Source organism: Periophthalmus magnuspinnatus, chromosome 14 (assembly GCF_009829125.3).
Source record: "Periophthalmus magnuspinnatus isolate fPerMag1 chromosome 14, fPerMag1.2.pri, whole genome shotgun sequence".
Classification (NCBI taxonomy): Eukaryota; Metazoa; Chordata; class Actinopteri; order Gobiiformes; family Gobiidae; genus Periophthalmus; species Periophthalmus magnuspinnatus.
The window spans coordinates 2007039-2025403 of NC_047139.1; the positions used below are offsets into that span (position 1 = coordinate 2007039).

Genomic DNA, 18365 nt, shown 5'->3' on the forward strand with positions numbered 1-18365 from the left:
CAGGCAGCTGATTTACCGTGATTTTTAGTAACAATGCGCCTGATTGGTGGAAAAAGATGACCGTATCAGTATCGTAAGTGCTAGTTATTACTCGAGAAAATAATAATAATAATGATGATAATTACAGATTCTATTTTAAAGAGCACTTATCTTCACTAGAGTAAACTAAAACCACGTACAGGCCGTTTAACGACAACATATTTGTACAAGTCCAAGCTCAAACATTATGAGACTTTATTGGCCAAAGGCTGCCAGCTTTTATTAGGTTTTATTACATCACTGTACAAGTCCAACCACGACATGGACTGAACCAACGAGAAAACGGACTGAACCAATGAGAACATGGACTGAACCAACGAGAACATGGACTGAACCAACGAGAACATGGACTGAACCAATGAGAACATGGACTGAACCAACGAGAACATGGACTGAACCAACGAGAAAACGGACTGAACCAACCACGACATGGACTGAACCAACGAGAACATGGACTGAACCAATGAGAACACGGACTGAACCAATGAGAACATGGACTGAACCAATGAGAAAACGGACTGAACCAACGAGAACATGGACTGAACCAATGAGAACACGGACTGAACCAACGAGAAAACGGACTGAACCAACCACGACATGGACTGAACCAATGAGAAAACGAACTGAACCAACGAGAACATGGACTGAACCGATTCTTTGGTGACGATCACCCCGATACCAGTGAGAAGTTAGAATTATACAAACCACTTCACTACATTTGAGAACAGGTATCTGTACTTTACTTCAGTACATTTTAGAGTGGATCCTTTTTACTTCACTACATCTGAGAGCAGTATCTGTACTTTCTACTCCACTACATTTTTGAACTGGACTGAAAAGCAAAAGTATTTTGTATTATTGTGTGAGACCTGCTGAAAAGGCTGAGAGTTTAACATGTGAAATATTTAAGCAAACAAAAATATGAAAATAAAAAACAGAAAAAATGATTAATTCAATTGTTTCGGTTGAACAGAATTCAAAACTAAATTACCACCATTTGAAGCTTTATTATCTCTGATAATCTGCGTAAAATATTGAAACTTTTTTGTCTTTAAGCACATTTTTAAACAGGTACTTTTCTGTTTACTGGAGTATTTTTGCCCCAGTATCTGTACTTCTTCTGGTTGGCACACACTGGCAAAGGGGTTATTTTTATGTGTGTGAAAAATAGTCTTCAGAACTGCATGTCTTAAGAAACGCGCCCGTGTGAGGGTACGCGGCGCTCGAGGTCGTGCTGACGCCGCATCATGTTTATGGAGACGAACACATCGACTATTCCAGGTCAGTCCCCAAGATGGATGCCTCTGAAATCTGCTTCAGATGGAGATTAATGAGACGAAGGAAAAGTGTCAGGACAAAGGCCTTAAAATGAAGGACTGCATCATAATCGTCCACGTTAGGAGGTTAAAATGTTAGAAAAACAAACTGAAGAGAGACGTGTTCAAGTATTTCAAGGTTCACTTATGTTAATCGCTGATTCCCAGTAAGAAAAGTACTGAGTCCAGTGGAGCTGACGTCACCGTAAACATCACAACAAAGCGCCACATGCTGTAGCGCCCCCTATGGACAGCTGCACATCACACTAGAGCAGCGCATTTTTTTCATTTGTACCAAAACGACGACGCGACGCTGCCGAATCCTACGAGTATCAGTGATTAAAAACTAAAAGAGAAGAAGGAAGTGCGTGCGACACAGTGGACGTGTAACGGTGGAGGTGAAAACGGGGGTAAATCGGCAAAATGGCGTCGTGAAAATGGTCGATTCAAAATTACTCAAACATGAATCACTCCAAAAACAACGTCAGAGGCTCAACGAGAAGAAACGGCTAGAACACGGACACAGATCTGAACAGAACAGTTTGAAGACGTCAGGATTTAAATTTTTTTTTTGTGTTTTCTGTGTTGTCTTCCCGCTCCCGTCTGTGTCTGTAGCTGGGCGGAGACTCTGGTTCCACCCACTACACGCCTACAACCTCTGTAGTACAAAGGGACTGAGGATTGCTACACACGCCGCCAGATCGTTTGTGTATCTCCAGCGTATACTCCGTGGTACAGTTCTGCTTGGTTCAGTCTGTTTTTATAGTTTTGGACATAGTACTCAGTCGGTGTTTCTCGTTTTTCGCCAGATCCCATTTCTTGGACCCACTTTTGCACCTCAGCCTCCGACCCAGCTTCCGACAATCGGTTCGAACACTTCAGCCTTCGACCCAGCTCCCTACTACCTGCTCCTCCAACCAGCATTCACGTCCTCTTGTTTGTAATAAACTCTTAAACCTTTTACTCCGAGTCCGTATCTTTGATCCCCCGGACGTTGCGACAGAAGAACAGGTAAAGAAACGGTACGTAGCGGCTCTTACTGATTTAGAAACGGTTCTACAGTCCCATCTGTGCCTGTGTCCAGAGCCTTGACCTGCAGATGGAGACGCATACAGGTGTGTCTCATTCTCAGTACATGGACAGGCCTCGTGTGAAAGAATGTCCAGAATTCAAACAGTCAGAGAGACATTTAAAGTTTAGAACAACTGGATTTCAACACTGGAACATGAATCTCTAATTTGGGTTGTCAGATATTACAACTTAAACCAGTGTATACTAAAGTCAAAAGGCGTGTCCTCAGTATCGGGCCGACGACGCGCTCACATCTTCAGAGCGATTGCACTGCAGGTTTAAACCACAGGGGGGCAGCAGTGGGCGTGAGTTTACTCTGTTCTGTAGAGGCATGTGACTGGGCATGAATTATTCCAGTGGTGCCCGGCTGTCTCTGTGGCCCACGCCCCAACGAGATGAAAAATGCATGAAATCGACTGCGAGGAGGAGGAAAGAACCAGAGGAGAACACACAGACGCACACGGAACCAGAGGAGAACACACAGACGCACACGGAACCAGAGGAGAACACACAGACGCACACGGAACCAGTGGAGAACACACAGACGCACACGGAACCAGAGGAGAACACACAGACGCACACAGAACCAGAGGAGAACACACAGACGCACACAGAACCAGAGGAGAACACACAGACGCACACAGAACCAGAGGAGAACACACAGACGCACACAGAACCAGAAGAGAACACACAGAACCAGAGGAGAACACACAGACGCACACGGAACCAGAGGAGAACACACAGACGCACACAGAACCAGAGGAGAACACACAGACGCACACAGAACCAGAGGAGAACACACAGAACCAGAGGAGAACACACAGACGCACACGGAACCAGAGGAGAACACACAGACGCACACAAAACCAGAGGAGAACACACAGACGCACACAGAACCTGTGGACCTGCAGATTGAGTTATATTGACTCATTTGTCCTGTAAATCACCAAATGCACCAGAGTAAGTTTTATATTCTCAGAGCTCAAAACCAACTAGTGATGGGACGATATACCATTATATCGTTAATCGCGATTATTTTTTGCCACGATAATCGTGAGTCTAAAATTTAATATCGTCCCATCCCTACCACCAACATGAACTCACAACTGAACACTCACAACTGAACAGTCTCAACTGAACAGTCACAACTGAAAAAAATCTGATTATTTTGTCAGGGAAAAAAACCCAAAAAACCAAAACAAAGACCATTACCCCTGAGGAGTGACCCTTTGTGACTCGGGCGGACGGAGTATGTCTGAGTGAAATGTGTCCTCTGTCGTTGACACCTGTCCTCACCTGCCGTTGAGCTGGATGCGGTCAGCGAGTTTGGACAGCTGGTCTGGGAGCCTCCTCTGTTTGATGACCCCCTCTGGACTCACAGACACTTCACACAGGGAGTAGGTCTCTGGAGCGGCGAGGAGCCCAAACTCGTTCACCGTGTGCGCGACCACGTCTTTGGCCGTGGTGTCTTTGCTCAGGATGATGTAACAGCTCTGCTGGTCGGCCTTGAACACGCGGATCACCTGATCTGGGATGTCTGAGGAAGAGACGGAAAACAGAGGGTCACTGGTGGTTTTCAGGACTCTGGTGATGTTTGAGCCAAATGTGCAGATATATAAGCTGGAGGTCAAAATAAGTCCACTGTCGCCATGGAATTAGAACACATTTAGTGTACAAATATACACAAAAAATATACAATATACACAGAAATAGGGGGCCAGAACTGGAGCCTTTCCCCTTCATTTGTATTCGAGTGAGCCCATGTGAGGCTTTTGTGTTGATGGACCTGGTATTCAGAATCCAGTTACTTTCTTAAATTAAAAAGATGACAATAGTACTTCATTATGTAATTTTGGCTTTGAACTGCACAGTTTTAGTGAGAATAGAGAAAACACAGCTCTTGTGCTGAGGCAGGTGTGATTTTCTGTCTGTAACTAAACATGGATGAGGCATAACAACAAAAATAAAGCAGTTTGTGATTATATCTCATGCATTTACTGTAATATTCAGCTCTGTGTAAAAGTATTCAGAGTATTCAGAACACAGTACTCTGATTGGTCCGTGTACAGAACACTTTACTAAATACATTTCACTGCAGTATTCTGTGACTAAATACATTTTCAACTTATCCTTCCCTCACTGTTTACTTTATAGGCCTTGAGTTCAATATGAATCCATAAAAGTGTCTTTACAAACAGAGTCTGCAGGGGGCGCCACACCACACGTGTTTAATAATGTATTTGACAGCTCCTCCTGAGTGAGACATTAGGGCTGAGAGGCTACGGCCCATTAGCCACGTACGCCAACACATACACAAGCTAACACACGCACAAGCTAACACGCTAACACGCACATATGCTAGCTCATAAACGAGGTGTTCATTATTTGTGGGGACTATACTTTTCATTACCTGGAGACTGATCCTAACTTTAAACGACTTACTAACCTTAACCTAAATGACACGGCCCATATTAAAGGGCCCATATAAAAGGGCCCATATTAAAGGGCCCATATAAAAGGGCCCATATTAAAGGGCCCATATTAAAGGGCCCATATTAAAGGGCCCATATTAAAGGGCCCATATTAAAGGGCCCATATTAAAGGGCCCATATTAAAGGGCCCATATTAAAGGGCCCATAATAAAGGGCCCATATTAAAGGGCCCATGTAAAAGGGCCCATATTAAAGGGCCCATATTAAAGGGCCCATATTAAAGGGCCCATATTAAAGGGCCCATATTAAAGGGCCCATATTAAAGGGCCCATATTAAAGGGCCCATATTAAAGGGCCCATGTAAAAGGGCCCATATTAAAGGGCCCATATTAAAGGGCCCATATTAAAGGGCCCATATTAAAGGGCCCATATTAAAGGGCCCATATTAAAGGGCCCATATTAAAGGGCCCATATTACTCTACTCTGTTCTAAATGTTTGAGGTTTGAATAAAACATAATTAGTGACATAATTAAAGTGATTCCTTCTGCTGCTTTGGGTGAATAAATTGATTTAATATTTTCTTCTCTATTTTGACGCGTCGTTTAAAATGTTATTGTGACTCTAATGCACCGACACAGTGAGGGAGAAAAGGCCTCATGAAGCACCGGGCGCCTCAACATAAACATAAAGCCTTCAGCCCATGTGACTGACTCAGTTTATATCTTTATAGGCGTCACCATGGCAACGTGGGGCAGACAGGGCTTTTAAATGTCCCGTCGTGTCGAGCGACACAAAGACGTTTATTACTACAGACATATTTGACTTAATACAGTTTTTTTAATAGAAAACTATAAAAGTTGAAATACTTAAAGTCATATAGATGATCTTTTTATTTGGGACAGGGACGTCCTGATCTGATTCTGATACGATTGTCTCATTTTTAATGATTCTCTTTATATAATTCAGGCTGTGCCTTCATAAAAAATCAAGTATTCCATTGAGAATTCAGCTCCAGTTGAACAAAAGTGTTACAGATATAAAAACAAAACTACTGTTATACTGTTAAATGTTTTAAAGTTCCACACACAGCAGTGTCAGGCACATTAATGATGTTTAAAATCTCTGGTTCTAAAGGCAGTGTTTTCTCCATGTTCCATATAAAAGACAGAAGCCTGAGACACACACGTAACTTTACAGTAGAAGGATTTACATTCTAAATTATCTGTCACAATTATATTTTTGTGGGTTTTTGGAATGGACTCTCTTGGACTCTGCTATACTCCCAATGACGTTTATGTTGGAGCGTTTAAAGTTGGAGCGTTTAAAGTTGGAGCGTTTAAAGTTGGAGCGTTTAAAGTTGGAGCGTTTAAAGTTGGAGCGTTTAAAGTTGGAGCGTTTAAAGTTGGAGCGTTTAAAGTTGGAGCGTTTAAAGTTGGAGCGTTCGTCCGTTGGCGTTGGCGGGTGATATATGAGGTGAATGACACAAAATGGAGGAGACCAGATCAATAGACATAAGTGAACACATTTTGACTTTGCCTGAATCGATCGGCGGCTCATCGAGCTCTGACTTTATTGGATGTTCAATATTTGGGTGATGTTCAGAGATAAACACCAGGCTAAGTAGCATTCGACCAGCCCAACGGCATTCTGGGATTGTCTGAAGGTGAACTGGGTTTTCAAAAGACCTAATGCATTATTAAAGATAAATTATGTAACTTTTCGGGTGGGGCTCCTGTAATTGCTTTTTCTCCATAGAGATGCTATTGCCGTGGCTGAATTTTCCACACTATGGCATTAAAAGTACATAACTATCTTTGGTACAGCCCTGAAATCCCGCGCACTACGTCTTTTGGTGCTCGTCAGTCTAATAGATGCATTGAGTGTGTGTGGCTAGCGGGCTGCACGATGCTAAACGCCACGTGTCACATTAGCGGTGATTTGTGGTGCTAGCGTAGAGAGCTCGTATAAAGTGCGCGCTCTTATCACGGGGAGCTAATCGCAGTGACTCCTCTGGATGAGACCTGACCCGACTCTAACGGCACAGACATTAACACCATCTCCTCTGCCTCTTTGGCTTTAACGGCGTCGGGTTTATTTGAGGTGGAAGGACGACGTTTTAGAGGTGCTCGAGTTACATTTACTCGGGCCGAACGCAGGGTGACATAATAAACGGATTCTGTTTAAAGCTCACGTTTGAAATCTGAACTGACAAAACCAAAAATCACACACAGAACATGTTTGTACAGGCCAGAACTACACGGTTAGACTTTATACGCACAATACGACCAGGGAGGGCATCTGACACACACAGGGAGGGCATCTGACACACACAGGGAGGGCATCTGACACACACAGGGAGGGCATCTGACACACACAGGGAGGGCATCTGACACACACAGGGAGGGCATCTGACACACACGGGGAGGGCATCTGACACACGGGGAGGGCATCTGACACACGGGGAGGGCATCTGACACACATCTGCTGATTACGTCCATTGATTTGATTGTGATTAATCTTGCAGTCATACGTGAGTACATTTACTTTTCAATAAAATGGTACTTCTAGTTTCCTGACCCATTACTTTTACTCTTGAGTAATATATAGTACAGACTAACAGTACTTTTACTCGAGTAATGTGTAACAGTACTCTTTATGCTGACAATATGAAATTATTCGTACATTTGTGTTTTCAGCACAAATAACTCAAATCATTTTTCATTTTATTTGGCTAGTTTCTTGATCCACTTCTTTCTACTGAAACTTAAACTACACACGCAGCTAAAATGAGGCTAAACCATTAGCTGCTAACACTGTGGTGCATTAGCTGCTAACACTGTGGCGCATTAGCTGCTAACACTGTGGCACATTAGCTGCTAACACTGTGGTACATTAGCTGCTAACACTGTGGCGCATTAGCTGCTAACACTGTGGTACATTAGCTGCTAACACTGTGGCACATTAGCTGCTAACACTGTGGTACATTAGCTGCTAACACTGTGGTGCATTAGCTGCTAACACTGTGGCGCATTAGCTGCTAACACTGTGGCGCATTAGCTGCTAACACTGTGGCGCATTAGCTGCTAACACTGTGGCGCATTAGCTGCTAACACTGTGGCGCATTAGCTGCTAACACTGTGGCGCATTAGCTGCTAACACTGTGGCGCATTAGCTGCTAACACTGTGGCGCATTAGCTGCTAACACTGTGGCGCATTAGCTGCTAACACTGTGGCGCATTAGCTGCTAACACTGTGGCGCATTAGCTGCTAACACTGTGGCACATTAGCTGCTAACACTGTGGCGCATTAGCTGCTAACACTGTGGCACATTAGCTGCTAACACTGTGGCGCATTAGCTGCTAACACTGTGGCACATTAGCTGCTAACACTGTGGTACATTAGCTGCTAACACTGTGGTACATTAGCTGCTAACACTGTGGCACATTAGCTGCTAACACTGTGGTACATTAGCTGCTAACACTGTGGTACGTCCGCGGTGCAGTGACCTGATGTTAAAAACACAGAGGAGCACTTCCTGGTTTACCACTGGATGACATCATGAAGTGACATTAGAACATAAACGTCTTGTGCTGATACTCACAGTACAGTCCCAGAGCTTCACGAGAGCAGAGAGAGAGAGACAAGCAGAGGGGAAATTAAAGGAAAGACACTTTACAGATGATGTCATCAACATTCTCTGGGGTGATGCTAACTGGAGGCACTGCTCTGTCTGAGGCTTTATTAGGTTTTAATCTGAGCTTTGATTCAGCAAAATCGGACAATAACAAACCGACTTAGCTGAACTAGAGCACGAGAAAAGCACTAACACTGTACCAGGTCTAAACCGGGTCTAAACCGGGACTAAACCAGGTCTAAACCAGGTCTAAACCAGGTCTAAACCAGGTCTAAACCAGGTCTAAACCAGGACTAAACCAGGTCTAAACCAGGTCTAAACCAGGACTAAACCAGGTCTAAACCAGGTCTAAACCAGGTCTAAACCAGGACTAAACCAGGTCTAAACCAGGACTAAACCAGGTCTAAACCAGGTCTAAACCAGGACTAAACCAGGTCTAAACCAGGTCTAAACCAGGTCTAAACCAGGTCTAAACCAGGTCTACACCAGGACTAAACCAGGACTAAACCAGGTCTAAACCAGGACTAAACCAGGACTAAACCAGGTCTAAACCAGGACTAAACCAGGACTAAACCAGGTCTAAACCAGGTCTAAACCAGGTCTAAACCAGGTCTAAACCAGGACTAAACCAGGTCTAAACCAGGACTAAACCAGGACTAAACCAGGACTAAACCAGGACTAAACCAGGTCTAAACCAGGACTAAACCAGGACTAAACCAGGACTAAACCAGGACTAAACCAGGACTAAACCAGGTCTAAACCAGGACTAAACCAGGACTAAACCAGGTCTAAACCAGGTCTAAACCAGGACTAAACCAGGTCTAAACCAGGTCTAAACCAGGTCTAAACCAGGACTAAACCAGGTCAAATTGCCTGGACGAGCCTCATTTGGAGCTGACCTGTGTGACGCCTCTGAGGGTCAAACTGTCAGACACTTTAAACATACTAATCTTACATTACACATGCATTCTTATAGTGAGCAGGCTCGCATCTCCATAGATCAGACGTGTCGGGTTGCATCACCTGCTCATCGTCAAGGAGTTAAAGAGACAAGACGAGTAAAACATACAGCTTTAAGTGTATTTTAACACGTGGGGTTCAATAATCAGACACAGCCTCGAAAACACGGATCAGATCACATTTAATTTTAGTCTCGTAAAATAAAATTAAAAACAGCACAGCCCTGAATGACGAGGAGGATATGAAACATCTGAAGAGCAAACTCTGAAATCAAATACGGCACGGAAAAGGACGTACGAGAGTGTGTGTGTGCGTGTGTAGGTGTGTCTGTGTGTGTATATGTGTGTGTGTATATGTCTGTCTGTGTCGGGGTGTGTGTGTGTATGTGTGTTGGGGTGTGTGTGTGTGTAGGGGTGTGTGTGGGTGTGTGTAGGGGGGTGTGTGTGTGTGCGTGTCACCTGCGGGGTTGGAGAAGTCCAGGACACTGGCGTTGGGTTGGAACAGGTCGGGGCTGCTGGACGACAGGTTTCCGGGGATGGGCATAATGGCCACGCTGTGTCTGCACTGTTTAGTCCCCACGATACTGTCATCCTGAGACTGACCCAGACCTCCATCACTACAGGAGGGAGGGAGGAGAGAGGGAGGAGAGAGGGAGGAGAGAGGGAGGGGGAGAAAGAGAGGGGAGAAAGGGAGGGAGTGGAGGGAGGAAGAGAGAGAGGAGAGTTATAAACTTAAACATATGTTCACATTATGACAGTTTACATTGGACAGGTGGAATTTGCTGTTTAAATGTCAGACGTACAGATGTAGATGTACAGGTTTAGTCCTGGTTTAGACCTGGTTTAGTCCTGGTTTAGTCCTGGTTTAGTCCTGGTTTAGTCCTGGTTTAGTCCTGGTTTAGTCCTGGTTTAGTCCTGGTTTAGTCCTGGTTCAGTCCTGGTTCAGTCCTGGTTCAGTCCTGGTTCAGTCCTGGTTCAGTCCTGGCTTAGTCCTGGCTTAGTCCTGGCTTAGTCCTGGCTTAGTCCTGGCTTAGTCCTGGCTTAGTCCTGGCTTAGTCCTGGCTTAGTCCTGGCTTAGTCCTGGCTTAGTCCTGGCTTAGTCCTGGCTTAGTCCTGGCTTAGTCCTGGCTTAGTCCTGGCTTAGTCCTGGCTTAGTCCTGGCTTAGTCCTGGCTTAGTCCTGGCTTAGTCCTGGCTTAGTCCTGGTTTAGTCCTGGTTTAGTCCTGGTTTAGTCCTGGCTTAGTCCTGTCTTAGTCCTGTCTTAGTCCTGGCTTAGTCCTGGCTTAGTCCTGGCTTAGTCCTGGCTTAGTCCTGGCTTAGTCCTGGCTTAGTCCTGGCTTAGTCCTGGCTTAGTCCTGGCTTAGTCCTGACTTAGTCCTGGCTTAGTCCTGGCTTAGTCCTGGTTTAGTCCTGTCTTAGTCCTGTCTTAGTCCTGGCTTAGTCCTGTCTTAGTCCTGGCTTAGTCCTGGCTTAGTCCTGGCTTAGTCCTGGTTTAGTCCTGGTTTAGTCCTGGTTTAGTCCTGGTTTAGTCCTGGTTTAGTCCTGGCTTAGTCCTGTCTTAGTCCTGTCTTAGTCCTGTCTTAGTCCTGTCTTAGTCCTGGTTTAGTCCTGGCTTAGTCCTGGTTTAGTCCTGGTTTAGTCCTGGTTTAGTCCTGGTTTAGTCCTGGTTTAGACCCAGCTTAGTCCCGGTTTAGTCCTGGTTTAGTCCTGGTTTAGTCCTGGTTTAGTCCTGGTTTAGACCTGGTTTAGTCCTGGTTTAGACCTGGTTTAGTCCTGGTTTAGTCCTGGTTTAGTCCTGGTTTAGACCTGGTTTAGTCCTGGTTTAGTCCTGGTTTAGTCCTGGTTTAGACCCAGTTTAGTCCTGGTTTAGTCCTGGTTTAGTCCTGTCTTAAACTCGAGATCGTCGTCAGTTGTAAGGACAGGATTCCCATGATTCACTTTAAATCCGGACTTTCCAGACTTTTCCAGGTGTGACTGTTCTAACACAATCACCTGTTCTTCTGGTGTGTTATGGGGAGGATAATCTGTTAATCCAAACTGAGGGGGTTTAGGGCTCCTCCTCGTACAAACGACGTGCACTTTTAGTTTTAGAGGTTTTTCAAAATCCCAACAACTGTTTTTTTGTTTTGTTTTTTTTACTCTGCTGCTCCAAAGCAAAAGGTGGGAGACAATTTCAAGGTCACAATGTATATTATATTTACAGGACATTTCTGTGTTTTCCATGTCCGAAAGAAACAAAAAAAAACTACAAAAAAACAGCCTATTAATTTTCCAGGTTTTCCAGGACTTTTGGGATGTTTGTGGACCCAACCCAAATATGTAAGACTGAACATTTGTGGAATTTCTGCAGGAAAACTGTTCCTTCCGACTCATGAATCCGTGAAAATGAACAGGATGTGGTTTCACTGTGTAACTTTTCTGGTGGAAATTAAGACACAGGTCACAATGAAAATAAAACAGATGAAATGCATGTAGTTGTGTCACATGCAGCTAAAAATACACAATATTTTTAGAGTGAATCTCCGTCTGCAGCTTACCACCTGATGACATCACGAGGTGGAACGTCGTGTTTTGATCTTTGGACATGTTACAGACGAATAATAAAGTGCGACTCAAACGTGTGTGAATTTTCCAGTGTGTTTTTGAGGAGGAAACATTAGAACATCGTCCATTTTGTGTAATATAGAACCTTTAACCAAATATAAATAATTATCTGTTAGTTTGTCACAAAAAGTTTGAAAACAAAGTGAACACGAACAAACATCAACAGGAACAGACACAAAAACAAACAAACAAACAAAATGGCGTCGGCTGTGATGAGAAATAGTTTGAGCAGATCTACAAGGATCAGATCTTACCCAAAGAGGCCCCTGAAGCAGCAAACAAAAACAAGAGAGGAGCGTTATAAACAAACAAACAAGAGGAGCGTTATAAACAAACAAACAAACAAGAAAGGAGCATTATAAACAAACAAACAAACAAGAGAGGAGCGTTATAAACAAACAAACAAACAAATAAACAAGAGAGGAGCATTATAAACAAACAAACAAACAAAAACAAGAGAGGAGTTATAAACAAACAACTAAAACAAACAAGAGAGGAGCATTATAAACAAACAAACAAACAAACAAGAGAGGAGCGTTATAAACAAACAAACAAACAAGAGAGGAGCGTTATAAACAAACAAACAAACAAGAGAGGAGCGTTATAAACAAACAAACAAACAAACAAGAGAGGAGCGTTATAAACAAACAAACAAGAGAGGAGCGTTATAAACAAACAAACAAACAAACAAGAGAGGAGCGTTATAAACAAACAAACAAACAAGAGAGGAGCGTTATAAACAAACAAACAAGAGAGGAGCATTATAAACAAACAAACAAACAAAAACAAGAGAGGAGTTATAAACAAACAAACAAGAGAGGAGCATTATAAACAAACAAACAAGAGAGGAGCGTTATAAACAAACAAACAAACGAGAGGAGCGTTATAAACAAACAAACAAACAAACGAGGAGCGTTATAAACAAACAAACAAACAAAAACAAGAGAGGAGCGTTATAAACAAACAAACAAGAGAGGAGCGTTATAAACAAACAAACAAACAAACAAGAGAGGAGCGTTATAAACAAACAAACAAACAAAAACAAGAGAGGAGCGTTATAAACAAACAAACAAAAACAAGAGAGGAGCGTTATAAACAAACAAACAAACAAAAACAAGAGAGGAGCGTTATAAACAAACAAACAAACAAGAGAGGAGCGTTATAAACAAACAAACAAACAAAAACAAGAGAGGAGTTATAAACAAACAAACAAGAGAGGAGCGTTATAAACAAACAAACAAACGAGAGGAGCGTTATAAACAAACAAACAAGAGAGGAGCATTATAAACAAACAAACAAGAGAGGAGCATTATAAACAAACAAACAAACAAAAACAAGAGAGGAGTTATAAACAAACAAACAAGAGAGGAGCATTATAAACAAACAAGAGAGGAGCGTTATAAACAAACAAACGCAAGAGAGGAGCGTTATAAACAAACAAACAAGAGAGGAGTATAATAAACACACAAAGAAACAAGAGCATTATAAACAAACGAACAAGAGGATTATTATAAACAAATGAGAGAGGAGCACTGCAAATAAACACAAAAACCAGAGGAGTATTTTCAAAGTTAAAGCTCATGTGAGAGGATTTCATGTTTTTCTGATTTGGTGGATCGTCCCTGTTCTAAATATTAATCACATTTTTACTTCAGTTTGTGAAGGGACAAGACATGTCATTTAACTAAATAAAGTTGTCCTCATTTATTATTTATTATTTATTTATTCTCAGTCTGCGTGTAAATATTGTGTAATTACATCAGTTTAATTGTCCAACAGGATATCGACTGAACTGTTTGGAAGTCGATATCTGATCCCAGTATCACATCGGTCCTTCCCTGAATGATGAATAAAAAAATGAAATAAAATAAAACAGAAACAAAAGCACAAAGAGCGTCTCAGAGCAGGTCAAAGGTCAGAGCAGGTCAAAGTTCAGGTTAGTTTGGACAGAGATGCAGCATAAGCAGAACAGAGACACTGCAGGAAAATAGACCAGAAACTGATAGATTTTATACAGTTTTATGCAAATTTATTTTTATTTTGTGGACTCAAAAGAAGCATAAATGGTTTTTTTTCTAGTTCTAAGTAATAAAAATAACAGACCTAGTTCATATTTTCAGATTTGGACTAAAAAAGTTAAAGAAATGGGGCCGTTAACTCCCTTTTTTTTCCATGTTTCAGTTTTACATTTCACGCAAACTGAGAAAACCCATTCCATTAACAATATTATACAGTTTTACTTCAGTTAAGTGGCAGTTTGAGAAGAAAGAAAAAGTTTAAAAACACAGGAGGCAGCGCTGAGTTCTAAAAGTGAATAACTTGAGGTTTACGTAAATGTCGTTCAGCTAAATTTGACAAAATGAGGTAATATTTACATGAGAATAAGGGTGTGCAAAAATATTGAAACGTCGTATTGTTTAATTTAATGTTACAGTATCGATATCATGGGCTGCGGTACCAACATGTCACCAGGAGTACTTTTTGTATGCAGTCGTCTCTCACTATATCGCGGTTCATCTTTGGGTCTCGCTGTTTCACGGATTTTTTTAAACTTTACATAAATGTTAGATGGACACTACAGTGGAGCAGAGGACGTGTGAAATACACATGAGTCACTATTAATGAATTAAACAAGAGAGAAATGTGAGGAAATGTTAATGTCTGAGTAAAGTGTATAAAGTGTGTGGTGAGGGGTTTTACAGCCAAAAACAGAAGAATTGCAAAAAATAAAGCTGATACTTCACGGATTTCGGCTATTGTGGGTTATTTTAAAAACACAATCCCCGCGATAAACGAGTATCACAGTATCTTCCCAAATTATTCTGTCACGGTGCTACAACTGTGTGGCTTGAGGAAAGACACTCATTTATGTAAAACATGAGACATATTCACTGTTTTGATGATTAAAATCGGTGTATTTTATATTAGCTCTGCACAGGTCGTGGTTTAACAAAGACTTTTAGTATCACAGTTGTGTTTTAGTCGAGATGTTGTGATGATTTAGAGCTGTTAAACTGCACATGTCGCTGTGTGAATGTAAATGTGGAGCTCGTATAAACTGTGGACTGTAATAGTTTGATGTGTTTTTCAGGTTAGTAAAATGCACTTTATGTTCATTCATCTTCAATAAACGGAAGAAGATACGCAATTAATCTTTACTTTTGGAGAAAATGGGGTTGATCATTGTGTCCCGAAAGCCTTTATTTTTTCACAGAATAGCATCGAATCAATTTAAAATATATCGTATCGAAAGTGCACTGTATGGAGATTCATATCGTATCGTGGCTTATGTATCGTATCGGCAGCTTCTTAATGACACCCAGCCCTACATGGGACAGTTACATTGATTCTTTTAATAATGTGCATTGTTTTTACACAAGTACAAACAGATCACATGTCAGTAACACTTATAAATGTAAAAATATAACTTTACCTGAACGGTTTTGGAGGTAAAATGCTGAACCTCGTCTTCTCCAACATTTTCCTGATGCGGTTCCGGCCCCCGGTCACCGTGTTGGCCTTCATTTTCCTGGTGCTTTTGTGGTCCGTGGGGAATTCCATGTCCCCGGGCAGATCTGGGATGGAGAAGCGATTCCCCTTTTTCTCCTGGATCTTCGGGATGTGAGGGACGCCATTTTTCTTCTCGTGCACGACTCGGCTCAGCAGCTCTTTGAAGACTAGAGACGCAGACATTTGGTTTAGACTTTTGGGAATTTTTAAAGGTAAATTTGTTCTGAATTACAAACTGAAGCATGTAAGTGTCTGTGATCACTGAGAGAGAGGCTGCAGTTATATTTACGAGTCATTTTATGAACTTATTTTGTATAAAAACTGTAGTTTGAACCTCTGTAAAGATGATGGTGATGCTCGTGTGCATCTATACTTCTAATCTCTGACACTCGAAGATCTTTTTGTTAGAATTTACACATTTTAAATCACAACATTCATCTAAAACGACTTAATAAAAGACACAAGTACGAAAACTGCGGTGCCCAGTGGGAGCCGACGTCGCCATAAATGTCATTTGTACCAAAATGTCGACGCGACGCTGCCGAATCCTACGAGTATCATCAATTTAGCAACTGTTAGACCTGGTTCAGAGCCTGTTCAGACCTCGTTTAGTCCTGGTTTGACCCGTTTTTCATATTGAACTTACACTGTCATCATTGTAAATTAAATATGATGCAGTTATCAGAGATGTTTTATGTTTTTCTGTAAATGGCCGCAGTTAAATCGGACCTTACCAAAGATGTTGGTCTTGACGGTGAGGGACAGGTGGGTGTTGTTCCTCAGGATGTCCACTGCTTTGGTCAGACAGATGTTTTCAAAGTTCTGCCCATTGACCTCCAGGATCTGAAAGAGTCACGTATTATGAATGAAACTACTCTTTAAAAATGGCACAAACAGAAGGAGACGGACAGGGGCCGATGGTCAGTGCTACGAGAGCCAGAGGTTTAGTCGAGGTGTAGAGTCCAGCCCATATGGAGTCACTGCAGCCTGCATAAAGTCTGTAGCTCACACTCTGCTCTATAAAACCCCTCACAAGTGTTCTTGGGTCACACAGTAATATTTTTAAGAGAAATAATTTAAGAAAATATATAGTTCACAACAATTAAAGAATTCGAATTTTGTCTTTCATTATTAGAGCAAAAATATTCTAAAACAGGAGTATTTGTCCTCACCAGTGCTCCTGAAGGGTTGTTGGATTTGTTTTTCCAATAAAGACATTTTCAGTTAAATAAACATTTTGTTGTTCGCTCTGGTTTCTGAGAGTTGTGAAAACTGCTTATAAACTCATCCTGGTGAATAATTAGAATGTCCTAAATGCATAATGTCCATGAGGAGTAACTCTGGATCACTGCAAACTGATGAGCTAATTGCGATTTCGATGCGATTAATCTCAGAATGATAAAAACGTTGTTGTTGTGTCTGACCTGGTCGCCCCTCTTCAGCCCCTCCTCGGCCGCTTTGCTCGAGGGCTCCACAGACTCCACGAAGATCCCGAAGCCGCGCTCGCAGCCGCCCTGAACGCTAAAGTACAAACACGAGTCCCGCGCCGCCTTCTGCAGCGTGATCTGTCGACACTTGGCCTTCGCCGCACACGCGATGTTCAACAGGCGCAGGTGACCCTTCATTTTCTGAAAAACACAGAATGTCAGATGCCCTCCTACTCCAGAAATGCTAGGAGTAACGCTAGCTGTTGTGAGGGAGCTAGCTTACATGCTAATAGGTGAAACAAACTGCTAGCTTACCGCGGTCTCTAGGTGCTTTTCAAACTCCTCCAGGAAGCGGGTCATGGCCGAGTCGCCCTCGAAGTCGTTGAAGTGGTTATTGACCCAGAGCAGCACGATTCTGGTGACCTGAGACGAAACAAACACCAGAATGATGAGGTTAAATGAGCAAGTTTCAGTTTTGTGTTTCTGCTGCGTCTAGAACCGTGTCAAAGTCTAGAGCCCCGTGTCAAAGTCTGGAGCTCTGTGTCAAAGTCTGGAGCCCCGTGTCAAAGTCTGGAGCTCTGTGTCAAAGTCTGGAGCTCTGTGTCAAAGTCTGGAGCTCCGTGTCAAAGTCTGGAGCTGTGTGTCAAAGTCTAGAGCCCCGTGTCAAAGTCTGGAGCCCCGTGTCAAAGTCTGGAACCCCGTGTCAAAGTCTAGAGCCCCGTGTCAAAGTCTGGAGCCCCGTGTCAAAGTCTGGAGCTCTGTGTCAAAGTCTGGAGCCCCGTGTCAAAGTCTGGAGCTCCGTGTCAAAGTCTAGAGCTCCGTGTCAAAGTCTAGAGCCCCGTGTCAAAGTCTGGAGCTCCGTGTCAAAGTCTGGAGCTCCGTGTCAAAGTCTAGAGCTCTGTGTCAAAGTCTAGAGCTCTGTGTCAAAGTCTAGAGCCCCGTGTCAAAGTCTGGAGCTCTGTGTCAAAGTCTGGAGCTCCGTGTCAAAGTCTAGAGCCCCGTGTCAAAGTCTGGAGCTCCGTGTCAAAGTCTAGAGCTCCGTGTCAAAGTCTGGAGCTCCGTGTCAAAGTCTAGAGCTCTGTGTCAAAGTCTAGAGCTCTGTGTCAAAGTCTAGAGCCCCGTGTCAAAGTCTGGAGTTCTGTGTCAAAGTCTGGAGCTCCGTGTCAAAGTCTAGAGCCCCGTGTCAAAGTCTGGAGCTCCGTGTCAAAGTCTGGAGCTCCGTGTCAAAGTCTAGAGCTCTGTGTCAAAGTCTAGAGCTCTGTGTCAAAGTCTAGAGCCCCGTGTCAAAGTCTGGAGTTCTGTGTCAAAGTCTGGAGCTCCGTGTCAAAGTCTGGAGCCCCGTGTCAAAGTCTAGAGCCCCGTGTCAAAGTCT

At 42.9% G+C, this 18365-nt stretch overlaps 1 protein-coding gene across 4 annotated transcripts in view; it reads right to left on the reverse strand.

Annotated features, from left to right (window-relative positions):
- The window catches only part of LOC117381185 (rap guanine nucleotide exchange factor 6-like), a 131755-nt gene that overhangs the window by 20896 nt on the left and 92494 nt on the right, over positions 1 to 18365 (reverse strand). For all 4 annotated transcript variants that reach the window (XM_033978084.2, XM_033978085.2, XM_055226589.1 and 1 more), the window contains 6 exons: positions 17309 to 17416; positions 16991 to 17194; positions 16301 to 16409; positions 15490 to 15733; positions 9912 to 10069; positions 3723 to 3963 (listed from right to left, as the gene is read on the reverse strand). In XM_033978084.2, coding sequence (XP_033833975.2) covers positions 3723 to 3963; positions 9912 to 10069; positions 15490 to 15733; positions 16301 to 16409; positions 16991 to 17194; positions 17309 to 17416 — 1064 coding nt within the window. The remainder of the gene's footprint in view (positions 1 to 3722; positions 3964 to 9911; positions 10070 to 15489; positions 15734 to 16300; positions 16410 to 16990; positions 17195 to 17308; positions 17417 to 18365) is intronic.